This window comes from Staurois parvus, unplaced genomic scaffold (assembly GCF_062004578.1).
Source record: "Staurois parvus isolate SC_StPar_1 unplaced genomic scaffold, SC_StPar_1.0 ptg000267l, whole genome shotgun sequence".
In the NCBI taxonomy this organism is placed as follows: domain Eukaryota; kingdom Metazoa; phylum Chordata; class Amphibia; order Anura; family Ranidae; genus Staurois; species Staurois parvus.
Window position 1 is genome coordinate 6,000,164 of NW_028318063.1, and position 19,203 is coordinate 6,019,366.

General features: G+C 40.6%; 1 protein-coding gene across 2 annotated transcripts in view; it reads right to left on the reverse strand.

Annotated features, from left to right (window-relative positions):
• Nucleotides 1-2,520: 2,520 nt before the first annotated feature.
• VTI1B (vesicle transport through interaction with t-SNAREs 1B) overlaps nucleotides 2,521-19,203 on the reverse strand; it is a 101,514-nt gene continuing 84,831 nt past the window's right edge. The window contains exons 5-6 of one of the 2 annotated variants that reach the window (XM_089681505.1): nucleotides 6,049-6,110; nucleotides 2,521-2,845 (exon numbers count right to left, since the gene is read on the reverse strand). In XM_089681505.1, coding sequence (XP_089537631.1) covers nucleotides 2,749-2,845; nucleotides 6,049-6,110 — 159 coding nt within the window. In that variant the 3' untranslated portion in view covers nucleotides 2,521-2,748. The remainder of the gene's footprint in view (nucleotides 2,846-6,048; nucleotides 6,111-19,203) is intronic. The other variant, XM_089681506.1, reaches the window with a different exon arrangement.

Genomic DNA, 19,203 nt, shown 5'->3' on the forward strand with positions numbered 1-19,203 from the left:
TTCCATTGGCAGCCATACATGCCCACGCCATGACACTACCACCACCATGCTTCACTGATGAGGTGGTAGGCTTAGGATCATGAGCAGTTCCTTTCCTTCTACATACTCTTCTCTTCCCATCACTCTGGTACAAGTTGATCTTGGTCTCATCTGTCCATAGGATGTTGTTCCAGAACTGTGAAGGCTTTTTTAGATGTCGTTTGGCAAACTCTAATCTGGCCTTCCTGTTTTTGAGGCTCATCAATGGTTTACATCTTGTGGTGAACCAGCTGTATTCACTCTGGTGAAGTCTTTTCTTGATTGTTGACTTTGACACACATACACCTACCTCCTGGAGAGTGTCCTTGATCTGGCCAACTGTTGTGAAGGGTGTTTTCTTCACCAGGGAAAGAATTCTTCGGTCATCCACCACAGTTGTTTTCCGTGGTCTTCCGGGTCTTTTGGTGTTGCTGAGCTCACCGATGCGTTCCTTCTTTTTAAGAATGTTCCAAACAGTTGTTTTGGCCACCCTTAATGTTTTTGCGATCTCTCTGATGGGTTTGTTTTGTTTTTTCAGCCTAGTGATGGCTTGCTTCACTGATAGTGACAGCTCTTTGGATCTCATCTTGAGAGTTGACAGCAACAGATTCCAAATGCAAATAGCACACTTGAAATGAACTCTGGACCTTTTATCTGCTCATTGTAAACGGGATAATGAGGGAATAACACACACCTGGCCATGGAACAGCTGAGAAGCCAATTGTCCCATTACTTTTGGTCCCTTAACAAGTGGGAGGCACATATGCAAACTGTTGTAATTCCTACACCGTTCACCTGATTTGGATGTAAATACCCTCAAATTAAAGCTGACAGTCTGCAGTTAAAGCACATCTTGTTCATTTCATTTCAAATGCATTGTGGTGGTGTATAGAGCCAAAAATGTTAGAATTGTGTCGATGTCCCAATATTTATGGACCTGACTGTATACCAGGATAAGTCAGGAAAGATTTCTAGTTATGAAATTGTTTATTTTTATCTAAAAACTGTGGACTTATGCAATCTGGATTATGAAGTGGTTGGAGGTCGCAATGATCTCTATTGAATTTAATAGTGTGGGTAAGATGGGTGAACCAGTATATTGTTAAAAGAAAAGTATGGGATTTACAAAAAAAAAAAAAAAATGTATACTGAGAACTAAGTGATCAAAGACTGTTGATTGCTCAGATCTCACCATTCTGTCAGTCACCAGCTCTCTGCTCTGCCCCTCCAGCGCTCACTGACACGCTGGGCTGTGGTAGCGGTTGGCTCAGGCACGGCTCAAGCATCAGGTTGGATCCTGACCATATGGTCGGGATCTTTTCAGAGCCTGGACCGATTCAGCCCGCTGTCAGCTGAAAATGGATCATGGGAGTGCAGAACTGCAGTCCTATGATTCATAGCAGAAGTATAGCCAAAATGCTTTGGCTATACTTATCCTTTAAAGACTGCTTGGAGAACTAGCTTAAAGTTCTCTGAGTGGCCTCAGGTAGCCCTCTGACCAGAGTTACCTAGGAGTTACTGAAGGTCATGTATTTCAGACTCTTCCTTTGCTATGTGGTGACCTCATATTTGGATTGAGTTTTTCTTTAGGGTTGTTCACTCTGTTGGATACCTGGCAGAGATCTTTACTTATAGCCCCTATTTCTAATCTGCAGATTTCACAGACATTGTCAATGAGGAAGCAAATATCTTTGTGTTTGTGGATGCATTTATTATACTTCCTCCAAGTGGTGTAGTCGGCAGGCTGTGTTCTAAGCCACAAGATTTTCCAGAAATGGATCACTAATTAAGATTGTTTGGAAGGGTGCAAAGTTTTGGTGGGTGTAGGGGCCTTTACTGTACAGCGATGAGGTGGCTTGTGGCAGAGAAAATGCTGAAGTGACAATGCAGAACTAGTGCTCACTGTGAGAACTAGTATGCCTTGTTTGGTTCAGAGTATTTCTGGGGTTTCAAAGGGGATAAAAGGAAAGGGGATAAAAGGAAGCTGGCAAAAGAAGTGCCTGCTGCCCCATGTAATGCTGAAAAGAGATCCTCCATGTCTCAAGGTGGATGTGTGAAGAGATCTACTGTCAGGGAGCTGCTGGTGGGACCTCTGCAGCTCACCAGGTCCCTGAAAACAGCTTCTGAAGCAAAAAGTAGAGAGTGTGTGTCCTGCTCTGGAGTACCACAGGGTTCCTGGGGTTGCTGAGGGGTATGCTGAGGAAGATACCCAGTATCTTGAGGCGCAGTGTGGAGGTGTCTCAATGGGAAAAGGCACCATGTAGGATCTGTCTGCATGTTCTACAGGGTTTGACTCTAGATAACTCTGAATGGAGAGGTTCAAGTGACCATTACACTATGTGTGCAGATGACGCAAGTTTCTTTGGGTCCCTCACTTTGTTTTGCTCATACTGTTTTGGTTGCTGCTATGGATTAACAGCAGGCCAGGCTTAGAGCACACTCTCAAAGCAATTATTTCACATGAATATTCTAAGAAATGAAAACATTGTAAGAACGTAAGCATTTATGATGTTAAGTACTGGGTTTAATTTGGTTGCAATGTCAACAATACATTTTGCAATTGTATGATGTCATGAGAATGGACACTGCAAAATGTTTTCAGTGAATTTAATTTCTTTTTTACATTAATGAAACTTTGCAGTATATTTAATTTGAACAAAATCAGCAGATTTCTGGTCGGTGCATCTTAATTTCAGTCTTCGTTCGAAGAGTATCATTTGCTGCAAAGGGTCAGGTTTTCCTAAAAAACTTGTAATAAACCAATCCAGCAAGAATGGCAAGTTCCAAGATGATGATAATGGAAAGCAAAAGCTTGTTGGTCACAATTCTAGAAAGGAACACACAAAAAAGTTTCAAAAGCAAAACATGTCCTCAAAATAATTCTGTACAACAAACACTTTAAAACAGTATTGTCAAATCCTTAATTTAGCCGATTAGTTTGTGAGCAGACAGAGTGAAAGTGGGGCCAGGAGGTCCAAATTATCATTATCATTATACAGGATTTATATAGTGCCTACAGTTTGCTCAGTGCTTTACAATATGCTGCAATCCTCTATATGTTCCTTTTGAATGATATCTGTGCATTTAAACCTACTGAAAATTGTGGTCTTTGGTGAGTGCAATCTTCGCATTGTTGGTGGGGGATACACATTGGCTGGTCTAGTAAAAAAAAAAAAAGCTGTGAGACTCACCTGTTTAACACTCCAGTGCCGGGTCTTTCTCTCTGTGTGCAGCCACAGAAAAAGTGCCATCTTAAACAGCTAGCATGCAGATTGCTTAGTGTTGGAGCAAAGCATCGAGGCACTAGCAGCCTTGAGTAGTTCTTAGTGTTTTCTACTGTCTTCAGTGATAGCAGCCTCGAGTAGTCCTTAGCGTTTTCTACTGTCTTCAGTGATTCCCAGCCTTGTATTCCCAGTGCGTCCCAGCTTGATTTCAGCTTTGTGCTCCCAGTGTTTGCCCATACTGCTTCCAGCCTTGTATTACCCAGTGTGTCCCAGCCTGCTTCCAGCCTTGTATTCCTAGTGTATTCCAGCCTGCTTTACACTGTATCATCCCAGTGTTCCCCTGTCTGTATCCTGCTCTAGCCACTCTGTGCACTACTGCCTGCATCCAGTCTTCCTTCACCTCCATGTCTCCCTTTGCACTCTCTGTCACACTTTGCAGTTTGTTTCCCCTGCGAGTTTAATCCAGCCTTGTTAGCAGTTTGTGTCTCTGTGTACTCCTTTGCACTATTGCTATCTCCCCTGTGTTACCTGATACCTTGTGTCCAGTGCCCAGAGCTGCAAAGGAGTTGGCACTTGCCTGCTCAGCTGAGTCTCGGAAGATCGCAGTCTGGGTATCACCTGCAGTGTAACACCTCTACGAGGTTTGGTGAAGACCAAGCGGTACCTTAGATTCTACACCTCAGCCCTTTTTGGGGTTTTAACTGCTGTAAAGCGAGCAGGCACACCAAACATTCTGTGTCTACTCTGTGGCTTTTGTCATGACCTGCTCAGCTGCCTTAACTAGTCCTGGCCAGCCAACTCTACCCCTAGTGGGAGCAGATTCCCAAGTGGTGGAAGCCAGGAATCTTCACACAAAGGGTTGTGTATATATTAACTTACAGAATCCAGTTATGTAAAAGCAAATTCCTGTTCACTTTGAATACCCTATTAAGTGCCAATGAAATCAGTAAATAAAGAATTTGAGAACATTCCTATCTTGGAGTACATTAAAGGACTTTCAGGTGACTGGACACGTGCAAAAGCTTTTCTAGGATGGCCCCCAATTGTACCCATATAACTCTGTCTAGTCTGTGAGTCTTCAGTTTTTTAGCAAGCATTATGGAGATCACAAAGGAAAGAGGGGAGGAACCTATGCCCTGTACTGTACTACAAAATATGGAATTTACAGGTACACCAAAATTCCTATTATCCTAAGTGTACAGTACAGGACATAGGAATCTATTCCCCAAGCAATAAATCAAGGGGTTGGCAACAGCCAATATAAAAGCAACAGGCCCACAAGAGAAAACAAGAAGTGTCAGCGAACCTGAACAAATAGTTGATAGCAGAAGCACTTTATGGCCTGAAGCGCAAATCAGCAGTGCGATGGGTCAGTTCCAAAGTGAAGCTGTGGCTGGTAGCCGTAGATAACAGTGCTGACCCAAACCATAAAGCAAAAAGAGAAATATCTTTAACATGCCTTCAAGGGAGGACACGGGAAGGGGGATAGGAAGAGCACCAAAGAAGCAAGAAGCACTGGCTTCCAGAATATTTTGTGCGCATATTGGAGAAAAAAAATAAACAGGGGCTCTGAAAAAGAAAATAAAGGGAACGAAGGCAAAACTATGTATGCCAAGGGCAAAAGAGAGAGGAAGGCTTCATTCTTACAGAAAAACTTAAGGGGGTAACCCCAATGAACACAGAGAGTTCTGTGTGGTCAATAGCACATGAATAAGGCCCCTCAGAGAAATTGGAGATGTTGCAGGTGAAGAGGAAAGCAACTTCTTGCAAAATAGTGCACAAGAGTGCAAGAGCAAGGTGTTAGGAGGAGGACTTACGAAGTTGAACCAATAGCTCCAGATTACTAAGGGTTAGGTGTTTGGCATATTCAAACAGAAGAAGTTCCAGGATGAGGAATGGGTATAAATTTGAAGATGGAATTCCCTATCATACTAGTTGAGAACTACCTTATACAGTTAAATAGTTAGAATGAAAAAAGACAATGCCATTTGGTTCAACCAATATAAAAAAAAAAAACAGAAAACTTCCATGCACACAATCCCCTTTTCTGACAGGTGATCAAGAGGAAGAAAAAAAAAACCAAAACCAAAAAAAATAAATAAATCAAGGTCCTTTTCCTTGTGGGGAAAAAATCCTTCCTGATCCTCCAGGAGGCAATTGGATATTCCCTGGACATAATAGGTCACATAGCATGGAAGAAGTGATCTACATGCCCCAAAGAAAGGTTAAAATGCGACTAACAGTGAATGAGAGATGTAGGGAGATCACTAGGCACAAGTCTGTAGAGCGGTTACTATAGATGTTTGCTAGTAGTAGAAGCAGCATGTGGATAGAAAAAAAAATTACTAGCCTTACTGAATCATAGACCTTGTACATTTTGATTTCATGTACTTCTTACTGCCTAAAGTTTCAATAAACAAACTGACTGTGAAAAGGGTTATATCATAATAAACAAGCAAGATATTGCTTCATTTACATCCTTAGCTCAGAGACAAAACTGAAAATTATATTTTATATAAAATTGTACTAACAACCTTTAGGCTCCTTTCACAATAACCGCAGTGTTTACAGCCACTCAGAAAAAGTGATCCGCAGTGGAGGACAGTGAAAGGAGGTTTTAAGGCCAGGATACTGTTCTTTGTCTGCTTGAAAGTGAACAGAAGGGAGAGGTAAAGTCACGGATCACCCGCTGCACTTACCGCCCCTTGCTCACCTGTGTGAAAGGTGCCTTAAGGAACAAATTTAATTACAAGAGTGAGACTGAGGGTTGTGCATACATCTTAGACTTACCAGCTATTTTACTTACTTTCTAGATATGGACCGCAAGATCTTCCTACTTTTGCTCAAATTTTCACTTGTATTTATCAGCTATAAGAGAAGAGAAAATGTATATTTAAATACTGAATGGGACCGGCCACATTTTTTCCATAAATCTATAAGCTGCCTGGAGTTTGCATGTTCTCCCTGTGCCTGTGTAAGTTTCCGCTGAGTACTCCGGATTCCTCCCACACTCCAAAGATATGCTGGAAGGTGAACTGGCTCCTGTCTAAATTGACCCCAGTATGTGTATATGTGAGTTAGGAACCTTAGATTGTACGCCCCTTGAGGGTTAGGGACTGATGTGAATGTACAATATATATGTAAAGCGCTGCGTGAATTGACGGCACTATACAAGTAACTGAAGTAAATAAATAAGCTGCAGACAGTGAACTTAATACTAATTTTATTAAGGAATCGAACAGTGCATGAACAAAACTTAAGTACAGCCAATCTGAAGAGCTACATTTTGGAATACATGGTGAGGTGATGCTATAGCATGGTAACAGAAGCAGAAGAGTAAACAAACATCGCAATGTACATACACTGGCCACAATATCAAAAATGCCTGTGTATTAATGCAAGTACCCACACAAGGAAGCTCAATACATACTGTAAACCTGGCCCCCCCAGGGCTCACCTGTCAGGTGGAAGCATTCAGGCGGCAGCACTGCCGCCCAATTGCTTCCACACAGCCCACAGTGCCAGGCTCTTCCCCCTGCCCGCTAGATGTCCTGGCCTCCGCTTGCCCATTCGTGGGCCCAGGACTGGTTCAGTGGGTGCTGGTGGCATGTGGTATAGGGGAGGGATGAGAGCGGACACATATGCTCTCCTCTCCTTGTCTTGACCCTTAAGTGATGTGACGCCACTCCCAGGTCCCTGTTTGACCGATGCTCGGTCATTAAGGCCGGGACAGAATGCAATGCGGTGCGATTTGCACTGCATTGCATTCAGGGGAGCACAGGGGAGATATCTAGGGTCTTTTAGACCCTAGATGTCTCAAATACGAGAACCTGTCACCAAAAAATCCCCTATGTGATATAAGAGAAAAAAAAAAGTTAAGTAAAAAAAAATGTTTTTTTGTTTTTTTTAAATGGAAGTCACGCTCAAGCATTTAACACTCCCCCTAAAAAATTTTTTTCGAGGCACCCACCCCCACATATGTACGCACGAACGTAAAAGCACACGCTGGGGAGCCTACACATGACGTCGATTGCAATACACATTACATATCGCCGAGCACGCAAGAATGAGCGCAATAATTCTAGCACCAGACCTCCTCCGTAATACTAAAATGATGACCTATAAGGGGCCACCTATAGAAAATATGGGGTACTAAAGTTTGTTGCCATTTCACGAGTGCACGCAAATCTAAGGTTTGACTTATTCGATGCAAACTCATCTTTTATATTTTACAAAAAGTCGGATAATTTATTGCTTTTTGTGCCCTAAAATTAACTTAAGTGTATTTTTTACTGAAATTGTGCGTTTTCTAGACTGTTGTGATATCATGTGACATAAAAAATTTTAAAATTACCACTATTTTATTCTCTGGGATCTCCGATTTCAGAAAAATATATAATGTTAGGGGTTTTTTGCCATCTTCAGGCCTTAAATACATTTTTAAATGTGTGCAAAAAACACAAAAACAGCTCTGGCAGTGAAATGGATAAAAGGATAAGCCTGACACTCCCGTTCCTGACGAGCACCTAATCAATGCTCATTATACTGCAAGGTCTCTCTCCTCCCTGCTAGTCCCCGGGTGCAGTGCTGGAGAGTAACCTGAAACTCCGTTTCCCATAGGAATACATTGAAAACCAATTAATCTGTTCCGGAGGTTAGAAAAAAGTAAATGCGGCCTAATCATGGCGCCGAGAGAGTGCTCGTGGTGAGAGCACCAGATTATCGGAGCCCCTGTGACCCACCAGAGACTGCCATGCCCGTGGGGATGAGTAAAAAAAAATATATAAATATACCTGCGGTGCTTTCCCTGAGAACCCAGACTGCTGCTATCACTGGATGCCTGGACTGTCGAAGGATCAGGGGACCGGAGAGAGAGAGGAACGGAGGAGTGAGGACGGTGTTGCCGGAGGATGAGCTGCAGGGAGGGAGATCTCGTGAGAGACAGAGCAGCGGATGCTGGGAGGTTGGTCGGCTGAGGCTGCAGGCAGTGAGAGTGAGAACGCCGGTGACTGGTAGAGAGGTGTACTCACTCATCCCTGGAGAGAACCTGGAACTGGAGACCCACAGAGGATGACCCCCTGAGAAAAAATGAGTGTGACCACCACTGGGTAAAATAGAAACAATACATTCAAAAGAATACTCAAGAGAAGAGGAACATTGGAGGCTGAAAAGGAAGAAACGAAGGAGACATAAGATGTGCACATGTGGTTGGCGAGTCAGAATAAAATAAATATATCTTAAGATTTGTCTGGGGGGGCCACCCAGGGGGTACAGAACGAAGAAGAGAAAGAAAAGAAAGGAAAAAATATGGATATGATGGGAAAGGAGAAGAGAAAAGAAGGAATTGACAGGTGATTATATAAGATAATCTCTGGAATTTCTGGACAATGGACTAGGAGAAAATCAATCATAACACAATAAATAATAGAAGTATTTTTTTTTCCTCTAAAAAGGGGGAGGGAGAGAATTTTTTGAAGGGAAGGGGAGGAAGAGGGGAGAAAGAATAATTTTCAAAAAAAACCCTCTTTTTTTTTTTTTTTTTTTTCTTTTAAGGACAGTACAGCAAAAACATATGAAAGGCAAAACTGGGAAAGGAGGAGGGGCCACAGTATCTCAAGCAAGTACAATTAAAAATATATGCCCTCACAGGAAAAAAATACAGAGGGCCAAACCCTGAAAGACAACAGGGGATAAAAGGAAGAGAGGAGATGGAAACCAGTATCGCGGATTGCTCTAGGCTATCTAAGGGACTGTCTATCATGAATCAAGGTGAAGAAATAGAAGATACAGAAAGAGAGCTAGTTAAAAGAAAAAGGAGGTGGAACAAGCAAAATAAGTAAAAATGATCACGAAAGATTAGATGGCAGAAATCTTTTCAAAACTAGAGCATTCTATAAAACAAGAACTGTCAGTAATACATAAGGACATGGGGCAAATATTGACACGGGTAGAAGAAAATCTGAATAAACATATGCAGATAATATCCACTTTAGGTAAACAGCTCGAGGAGACACGAAAGGCACAAAGGAGACTGCTATATAAACTAGAAGATCAAGAAAATAGAGATAGGAGGAGCAACCTGAGGATACATGGTTTACCCGAGATACCGCAAGGAAAAGATCTGGAGCAAATAACAAGGAAAATGTTTAATACAATTCTGGGTAGGCCTGCTACAGAGTATCTGAAGATAGAGTACACAGAATAGGAAGATCTCAGGGAACCGCGAGTGGAAAGCACAGAGATGTAATTGTACGATTTCATTATTACAAAGATAGAGCGGACTTGTGGCAGAAGATAAGAGGCTGTCCAGTTATAAAATATGAAGATACAAATTTACAGATTTTCGCAGATATATCTCCAGAAACATTGGCCAGAAAGAGACTGTTAAAGCCACTATTAGAACAAATGAAAAAAACAGAATATACGTTATAATTGGGGATATCCCGCATGTCTAATAGGATGGAAAGATTAAGGTTTCCAGAAGAAATAAAAGACTTTTTAGAGAGACTGCAAATACAGAAAATAGATATCCCGGGATGGGAAATGGGAATAGAAGAGAACCAGGGATTAGAAAATCAGAAATGGCAGTCAGTTATTAGAAGGGGGGAGAATTAGGGAGGGGGTAGGGGGAGGGGAGAGAGAGGATGAGGGGAATGCAGGTGGGTCGTGAGAGGACCTACCGTGAGGCGTTCCCTCTTTTTTTTCCCTCTCTTTCCTCTCCCCTCCCTTCTTTTACATATATACTTAGACAAATAGAAGGGGTGGGAAACAGGAGACTATATTGTTACCTAAACAAACGCTCCAGGTGGTGGGAGGGTGGTTTAGGAGGGCTGACGTGGTTAGAGTTTAGCCCCAATATTGAATCAAGGGTGGGTCAAGGACCACAAATGATTCAAAGGCAATGGAGGAGCCTAAAGGATATGGGTGGGGGGTGGGGAAAGAGAGGTTTGGAATTAGCTCTGAGACCCTTAGAAGGAAAGATGAAAAGCCAGTAGAAATTTAAAAATGTATATGAGAAATGGATTAGTTTTGTAACCTATAATGTTAAAGGGCTGAATAGCCCAGTGAAAAGGCATAGGATTCTAAATGAATTACAACAGCGATCTATTGCAGTGACATTTTTACAGGAAACTCCTTTATTACAGGAAACAAATATAAGGCTGTACTCTAATTATTACCCAACTTGGTATCATGCAGATTCACCTCATAAATGAGCAAAGAGGGTGGCTATAGGAGTAGCAAGTTATGTAAGATTTGAACTGGAAGATAGAATGGTGTATCCGGAGAGGCGATTTTTGTTTTTGAAAGGGAAATTACAAGGAAAAGAGTGTACATTGATTAATATCTATTGCCCGAATGGAAATCTGGTGACATACCTGAAAAAAATATTGGGAAAGGTGATGGATTTCAAAGCAGGCAAGTTAATTGTGGCAGGAGATTTAAACTTTTATATGGAACCGCAGATAGACACAACGTCGCACAAGCAAAGAGAGGAAGAAAATTGTTTGAAATCCATAAGGAAAATATTTATCAAAATCAATTAGTAGATATATGGAGGGTGAAACACCCCCTGAGAAAGAGATTATATGTTCTACTCTCCAGCACATGCGACATATTCAAGACTGGATTATATTATGATAGAACATAGGCTTATGGAGGCGGTTGTTAAAATAAATATAGAGGTGATAACTATATTTTATCATGCGCCTGTCACGATAAAATTATTATGGGGAAGAGAGCAGGATAAGGGAAATATTTGGAAATTAAATGAGACACTCCTCCAGGATCAGGAGACGGAATTAAGAATAGGAAAAGAGATCGAACAGTATTTTGAAAGAAATGAGACTGAAGGAGTTTCAATGGCTACGGTATGGAAAGCACATAAGGCATATATCAGGGGAATTCGGACTGCGATTGAAGAAAAAAAAAAAAAAAAAGATCGGAAATAGAAAATTAATATGCTCTTTAAGGAATTACACGAATTAGAGCAGATACATAAAAAGAGAACAAAAGCGTTACAGCACAGTATAAGTATGAGAGAGGAAATATGTAACTTAATGGAGGAAGAAATAAGAAATATTTAATATGATAGCAAGAGAGATAGTGGGGAGATACCTGGAAAATATTTAATGAGAGCACTGAAAAAAAAGAAAACTAGAAATTATATTAAAAAGATCAAAAGTGAAAATTTTGGAACTGGTTTACTCAACCAGTGATATCGCTAAAGTATTTAAAAAATATTATAGTAAATTATATGATGATATTATATAAATTATATAATATGATATTATATAAATATTATAGTAAATTATATGATGATATAAAAATATTATAGTAAATTATATGAACTAAAGCAATCAAAAGAAAGAGAAGAGGTAAGAATTAGAAAGAGACAGACATTCCTGAAAGAAGCAGGGTTAACGAGAGTTGAAAAAGAAAGATTAATCTCCATAGAAAAACCAATAACAGAGGAGGAAATTCAGGTGGCATTGTAAAGCACAGTGGCGGGGAGGAGCCCCGGACCAGATGGGTATATGGTGAGATATTATAAAAAATGTAAAGAACAATTAGTCCCTAAGTTGAGTATAATGTAAATGCATTGGGAGAGGGGATGAAAATGGGAGAGGGATTATTGCAGGCGACAGAGGGAAAAGATAGAATCCAATGTGCCAGCCCATTTCATTGTTAAATATAGATACCAAGATATATGCAAAAGTACTGGCAAACAGGCTGAAGAACCTAATGCCGGACTGGGTCCTCCTAGATCAGGTGGGTTTTGTCCCAGGGAGGAAAGGAAGAGATAATGGGTTGAGAACATTACTCCTAATACAAAAAAGGAAAAACACCCTGTTATGATATTATTAGTAGATGCAGGGAAAGCCTTTGACAGGGTAGATTTGAGATTTTATGTTAGATACATTGGAAGTTTTGGGAGTTGGGCCCAGGATGAAAGAACGAATAGGAAAATTATATAGTTGTCCATCAGCAGCAGTGAAAATGGGACAAGACAAAGGTGTCCTCTTTCGCCACTGCTATTTGTATTGTCCTTGGAGTCTCTCCTAGCAACAATTGGCTTCATCTATCACCTGTATGCCGATGACACGCAAATTTACCTCTTCACCCCTCACCTCACCCCTTCAGTCTCCGCTCGCATCACTCACCTACTGAACGACATATCAGACTGGATGTCGCTTGATTTCCTCAAATTGAACCTTTCCAAAACCGAGCTCCTAATTTCCCCCCAGGCCGTGCCCCCCCATCCTCTCCATCGCGACCAACAATGCCACCATCAGTCCCACCCCGCAAGCCAAAGTCCTAGGTGTCACTCTAGACTCAAACCTGTCCTTCCAACCCCATGTCCGATTGCTGGCAAACTCATGCAGGCTCCACCTCCGCAACATCTCCAAAATACGTACGTTCCTAACCCCAGACACTACTAAACAACTCGTTCACTCCCTTATTATCCCACGTCTGGACTACTGCAAAACCCTTCTCACCGGTCTACCCCAACACAGGCTATCCCCGCTTCAGTCTATCCTGAACTCAGCGGCTAGATTCATCCACCTTACCAACCGCTCCACTTCTGCCACCCCCCTCTGTCATTCCCTCCACTGGCTTCCGATTGCCCAACGCATTAAATTCAAACTACTAACATTGACATACAAAGCCATTCATAACGCTGCCCCAAACTACCTCACCGACCTGATACCCAAATACCACCCAACCTGTACTCTTCGCTCCTCACAAGACCTCCTACTTTCTAGCTCCCTGGTCTCCTCCTCCCACGCACGACTGCAAGACTTCTCCAGGTCCTCCCCCATCCTCTGGAACTCACTACCCCAATCCATCAGACTGTCACCTTCCCTCCTCACCTTCAGGCGCTCCCTGAAAACCCACCTCTTCAGGGAAGCCTACCCCACCCTCACCTAACAGCCATTCTCCTTCATTCCTCCTACCATTCCATCCCCCACAGCCACTTCCTCCTGTACCACTATCCCCTCCCTCCTAGATTGTAAGCTCGAAAGAGCAGGGCCCTCAAACCCCTCATGTATTGTTTTGCTACTGTATTGTCTTATGTACTGTCCCCCACTATAACGTACAGCGCTGAGCAAACCTTTTGGTGCTATATAAATACTGTATAATAATTAGGAACAGCATTGATATAAAGGGGATAAAGATAGGGGAAAAAGAACATAAGGTAGCAGCATATTATTATTATACAGGATTTATATAGCGCCAACAGTTTGCGCAGCGCTGTACAATATAAATGCAGATGATATGCTATTTTATGTGGTTAATCCTAGAATGACACTACCCAACCTGATGAAAATAATGAGATATTATGGAGAATTTTCAAATTTAAAAATAAACCCTGTAAAATCTGAGATTTTAAATGTCAGTGTTCCATTAATAGAAAAGAAGGCATTATCTGGAGAATTCCCATTCATATGGAGAGAAAAAGAGTTAAAATACTTAGGGATAAACTAACATCCTCCCTAAAGAATCTATATAAAACAAACTATATTCCACTAATAAACGAGATTAGGGATGAGTTGAGGAAATTAGCAGTAGGACCTATATCACGAATAGGACGAATAAACTTATTAAAAATGGTAATTGTCCCGAAAATTCTATATAAATTCCATGATACCTGTACAGCTCCCGGGAACCTATTTCAATATAATTAAAAAACTGCTATTGAGGTTTATCTGGAAAAATAAAAGACCTAGAATAAGCTATGATGTATTATGTAGAGATAAAGATAATGGAGGGTTAAGTGTACCTGATTTTAGGAGATATTATCACTCAGTATTACTCTCACGTATATTTGATTGGATACATAATGCACTAAAGAAAAGTTGGGTGAACATTAAAAGGACTTTAACTGGGGTACAGTTGAATAGAATAGTTTGGTTACCGCATCAACATCGTAATCTAGCAGAAAGCACAAGCACATATACACGAAATGTAATTGGGCTTTGGGACATTATTCACAAGAAGAAAAGATGGGAGTTTAATTCTTTATTAATGCCGTTAGGAGCTTGAAATTTCTTCCCGCCAGGGAAGGAACATATATCAGGCAAGTGGATAAGAAAAGAGGACGTCAAGTTAAGGGATATAATGGAGGGAGAAGCAATATGCTCTTTTCAAGAATTAAACAAATAAGAATTTGTTCGTCAGTTTAGATGAGTGCCGATATTTACAACTTTAAACATTTTGTTTCAAAGCTCTCCAAGCCTCTAAGGACAGTTAAAGATTTTAACCCCTTAGAGCAATTGCTCAGTAGAAGTGGGTTACAGAAACATGGCACTACTTGAATATATAAAATTCTTACCACAAGTGAAGAAGTCGCTCCATCCCTGTACATGATAAAATGGCAAAGGGAATTGGGAATAGCAGTAGATGAGCAACATAGAAAGAAAATATATAGATTGGCAAAAGGAGCTATAGACATGAAAGTAGTAGAAATGAATTATAAATGTTTAGCACTGTGGTATGTTACACCGAGTATTGCACATAAGCAACGAGTAGATAATTCACCTAAATGTTGGAGAGGATGTGAGGAAGAGGGCACTATGACACATATTTGCTGGGAATGTTGTAAAATACAGAAATACCGGGAGGAGATAATATACCAAATACAGATCACTGGGAAGAGCATAGCGAAAGAACCTGGGACTTGTTTATTCCATAAAACAGAAAATACAGTACAGTAATATAAAAACTCAGTGGAATTCAATCTTATAAACGCTGAAAAAGGATGGATTCCAAAATTTTGGCAGAAACAAGAAGTACTGAAAATAAAAGATTGGATAAGTAGGAAGGATAACATTTACAGGATGGAAGAACTCTGACATTTAGAGGAGGATAAAATTGAGAGATTTTGGGAAGGTGGAAGAAATGGGATATTTATAGGAAATTATAGAAGGAAGGAGAATAAATAAGGAGACAGGGATAAGAAAACATTGAGATAAAAAAGGGATCAGAGAGGGAGGGGAGGGGGGGGGGGGATATGGAGTTGGGAGGGAATAGTTTAAAAGGTGTAAAGGATTAGGCTTGTGTTGTTTTTATCACTGTGTCCGAAGACGTTATGTGTAGTAGAAATGTGATAATGTATTTTCATATTGATTGTGATATGATATTTAATGAAAAATCAATAAAAAAAAAAAGAAGTAAATGCTACTAAAATACTGCATGAGTTGTTTTACCAAGTCATGCAGTATTTTAGTAGTGACAACCATGTGTTAATGTTTCAGCTGTCAGCGGGGTTCCCCATGGACAGCTGAATGTAAAAGAATTGCCGGCAATTAAAAAAATAATTTAAAAAAAACCGGCGTGGGGTCTTCCCTCCCATCCATACCAAGTCCTTCAGGTCTTGAGGGGGAACTCCCACTCCAAAATTAAAAAAAAAAAAATGGTTTGGTGGGGTCCCCCCCCCCAAAATCCATACGAGACCCTCATCCAAGCATGCAGCCAAGCAGGTCAGGAAAGGAGGGGAGAGGGACAAGTGAGCACCTGTCAAGGTCCTACCTTTTCCAGAGGTTATGTTACTCCATGTGCTGGCATCCATCTTGGATTTCTGCAGAGCATGGTGGAAATCCTTTATGCCTTCAGGTCTCTGAGGTCCACCCCCCAGAGGGGTGTGGCTGATTACATATAAGCCTGTGGTCCGCACATGCTCTTTGCACTTGTGTCTTGGTGTTGCTATAACTCTGTTCTGACTCTCGTGACTCTCCTGGAATCTGACTCGGCTTGTGACTCGACCATTCTTTGTATTCTCCTTTGATCTGACCCTCCGTTGCTGAACCCGGCCCGTGACCTGTGATTCTCGTCTGCTGTCCTGTACTGTTTTGTCCCGTTGTTGTCGACCCGGCCCGCCCGACTACTCTATTGTCCTTTCCACCAGCTACACGCCATTGGCGGCAGCCATTAACGCAACTGGGGTGTCTCGGGGGCCGCGACCTGGTTCCTGGCTGCGTCAAGTCCATCCCCACCATCAGGGGCCCTGGTGAAGGGCAGCCTGGGACTTAGACTCCGCGCCCTGAGGGACTTCGGTCTGTGGGTGGTGGTTGTCGTCAGTCAGTGCGTTACATTGTTAATAGGCCTGCCTGTCCATTCCAGCGTTCCTGTCCTGACAGCGCACCTCCCCGAACCATACCAGGCCACATGCTCTCAACAGTGGCTGTGACGGCAGGCATCGTGATTGACGTTCGATCTACTGCGGGGGACATTCTTTTAATAAAGAACTTGTCAAAGACAGTGTCTTATCTTTTTTCACATTACACTTTGTTTTTTGTGAATGAGTAGTATCCCCATACTCATTCACATGGGGGGGGGCAGGATTGTGGGGAAGAGGCCCTTGACCCTATCAACATGGGGACAAGGTGCTTTGGGAGGGGGAGGAGTTCAGAGAAAGAATGTTTCCTTTTAGTTTCTTAAAAGAAACAAAGTTTCTGTTGTGGTGGTTTATGTAAGGATTTATTCTACTTATAAAGGGCGGTGTCCCTTTCCCTTAAATAAAATATTACAGTGCCTCCAGCCGTTAAAATACGGCAAATATTTAATGAACCAATAATTTGGACACCTTGATAATTTGATCACCACTTATTATTATACCTTGAATCCTTTTAGCCAGTATGATTTCGTACCATACACACAAAATTTGCCTTATAATAGATAAATATAAAAATTTATTTATGTACAAAAATTATATATATATTAACACAAAACGCAAAAGACTGGTGATGAATGAATACTGGTACACACGATCAAAGATATACTATACCAATATCATACACGATACAATATTTCTAAATAATGAAAAACAAGATAACAATTTTTCTAGATAATGATTAAAAATTAAATTTATTAATAACTGATAATTTAGAGTATCTCAGAGGATATTTTCTCACATAACGTGGCCATAGGAATGGGAGAAGATATTCCCTGATAAATTATACTCTAACTACTAAAATTTAATAATTTATGAAATATGAAAATTTTTCAATATGACACCAACAATATCTAACAGTAATACAGGATCGATCTCTCTCTCTCTCTCTCTCTATATATATATATATATATATACATATATATATATATATATATATTTATATATATATATGAACACCCAATGCAGTTGTTATCACTCTAGGTAATTCTTATCACTCTAAACAACAGAGGAAATATGCAATACAAAATTAGATATAGACAGTCTCACCACACCCAGAACTTGGACTATGACACCTTCCGGTGGGTTCAGCTGGCAATGGACACACCTTCAGAATGATGGCCACAGGGACAAGTGATGGATATGTAGTATAGTAGAGATTCAGAGGTTTAGAAGTTTAGTAGAAAGTTTAAAAAGTTTGAAAGGATGAAAGAGTGGTTATTCAGCAGAGATGGATTTCAGCCTCTTCAGATATCTTCAGCTTCCTCAGTCAGTTTTCAGTGAGGGTTTTTTTTTTTTAGTGAGTTTTTCTTTTCCAGGTTTTTTTTCTAAATGAGGTGCATGGCTTTTTATACCATCTAAACTATTGTTCTAAGAGACCCTCCCAACAGGCTTTTGATTGGCCGGTCGAGAAGTGTATGTACCTAATCTATCTCTCACCTGTCCGCCAGATGGCAGTCATGTACCATAGAACAATTTGAGTATTGATGATGACTCACACCTCGGGTGGAATTCAAGGTGATTTCAGGTATTAAATATACGTCTCATCCAAATATATATTTGATTATACCTATAATGTTCTGGATAGGACTATTAAAGATATATGTATATTCAGTTATTCATTTCCCTGAGATACAAACTTGTGTGAAAGCATTTGTTTTCTGATACAACATACAACTGATGCTAATTCACAATATATCTTACTTTTCCTCATCTCAATACTCAAGTTAGTGATATACAATCCCCACTGCTGAATGTATTCCCGTTTCAGAAAGAGTAGGAATAATGTATCTTTCTGTTAATGTCTTTGTGGATAAAAATATAAGTTCTAAGCTTTAACTTTTAGTCTTAAGAGTGACACATTAAACTGATGTTTGTCCATTGTAAAGATGATAGGCAACAACCAGGTGTCCTTGTAGTTTGAAAAGACTATTTGAAAAGATTGTTATCTCACCATTCTCCCCAAGGTTTGTTTACTCTTCTCAGACTTTAATATAGTCTCATATATTGTTCACTTGTTGGTGTGGTGATTCAATGTTTAGAGGTCTAATGTCTTATTTGACGGTCTAATTAACTTTTGTATATGCATTCTCCCCTGCCCCCAATATACAAACAGTATTTGTTGACATATGCACCTTTTTGTTAGTCTCATAGTCACCAGTTTAAACTACTCAGAATTGTTGTCTTAGGCCACCTGTGGATAGTCAGTCTATTGTCTCTGGGAAAAGTTCCCTTCACCCATTATCTGCATGTCTTCACTAGAGGGTCCTTTGAATTTCAACCAAGAAAAGTTAACCCTTAACAGATGGCTAGGCTGGTTTGCTGTCAGAATGAAGTTATGTTTTTGATAAATCTCAAAAGGCACTACACTGTTAACTCGGGGGAAAGTGAGAGCTAATTCTGTGAGCTATAGTGAAGAGGAAAAAAAAAAGCCGGCAATTGCATTTAAAAATCAGGACTGACATACATTTCGTATTGCAAAAAAAATTTGTAAAAAGTCTGTAAACCGAGGCATTATTTTCAATGGATTTTCATTCGTAAACCAGAAATTACATTAACTTGTTATCTATACTGATAAGTTCAAACAGGTGCCATTGATACAGGTAATGAGTGCAGGACAGAGGAGCCTCTTAACCGTTTCAATACCGTGCAATTTTACACCTTCCTGCCCAGGCCAGTTTTCAGGTTTCAGCGCTCTCACACTTTGGGTACAGTGTTGTATGACCGCGCAATTGTCATTCAAACTAAAATTTTATCATTTTCTTCACACAACTAGAGCTTTCTTTTGGT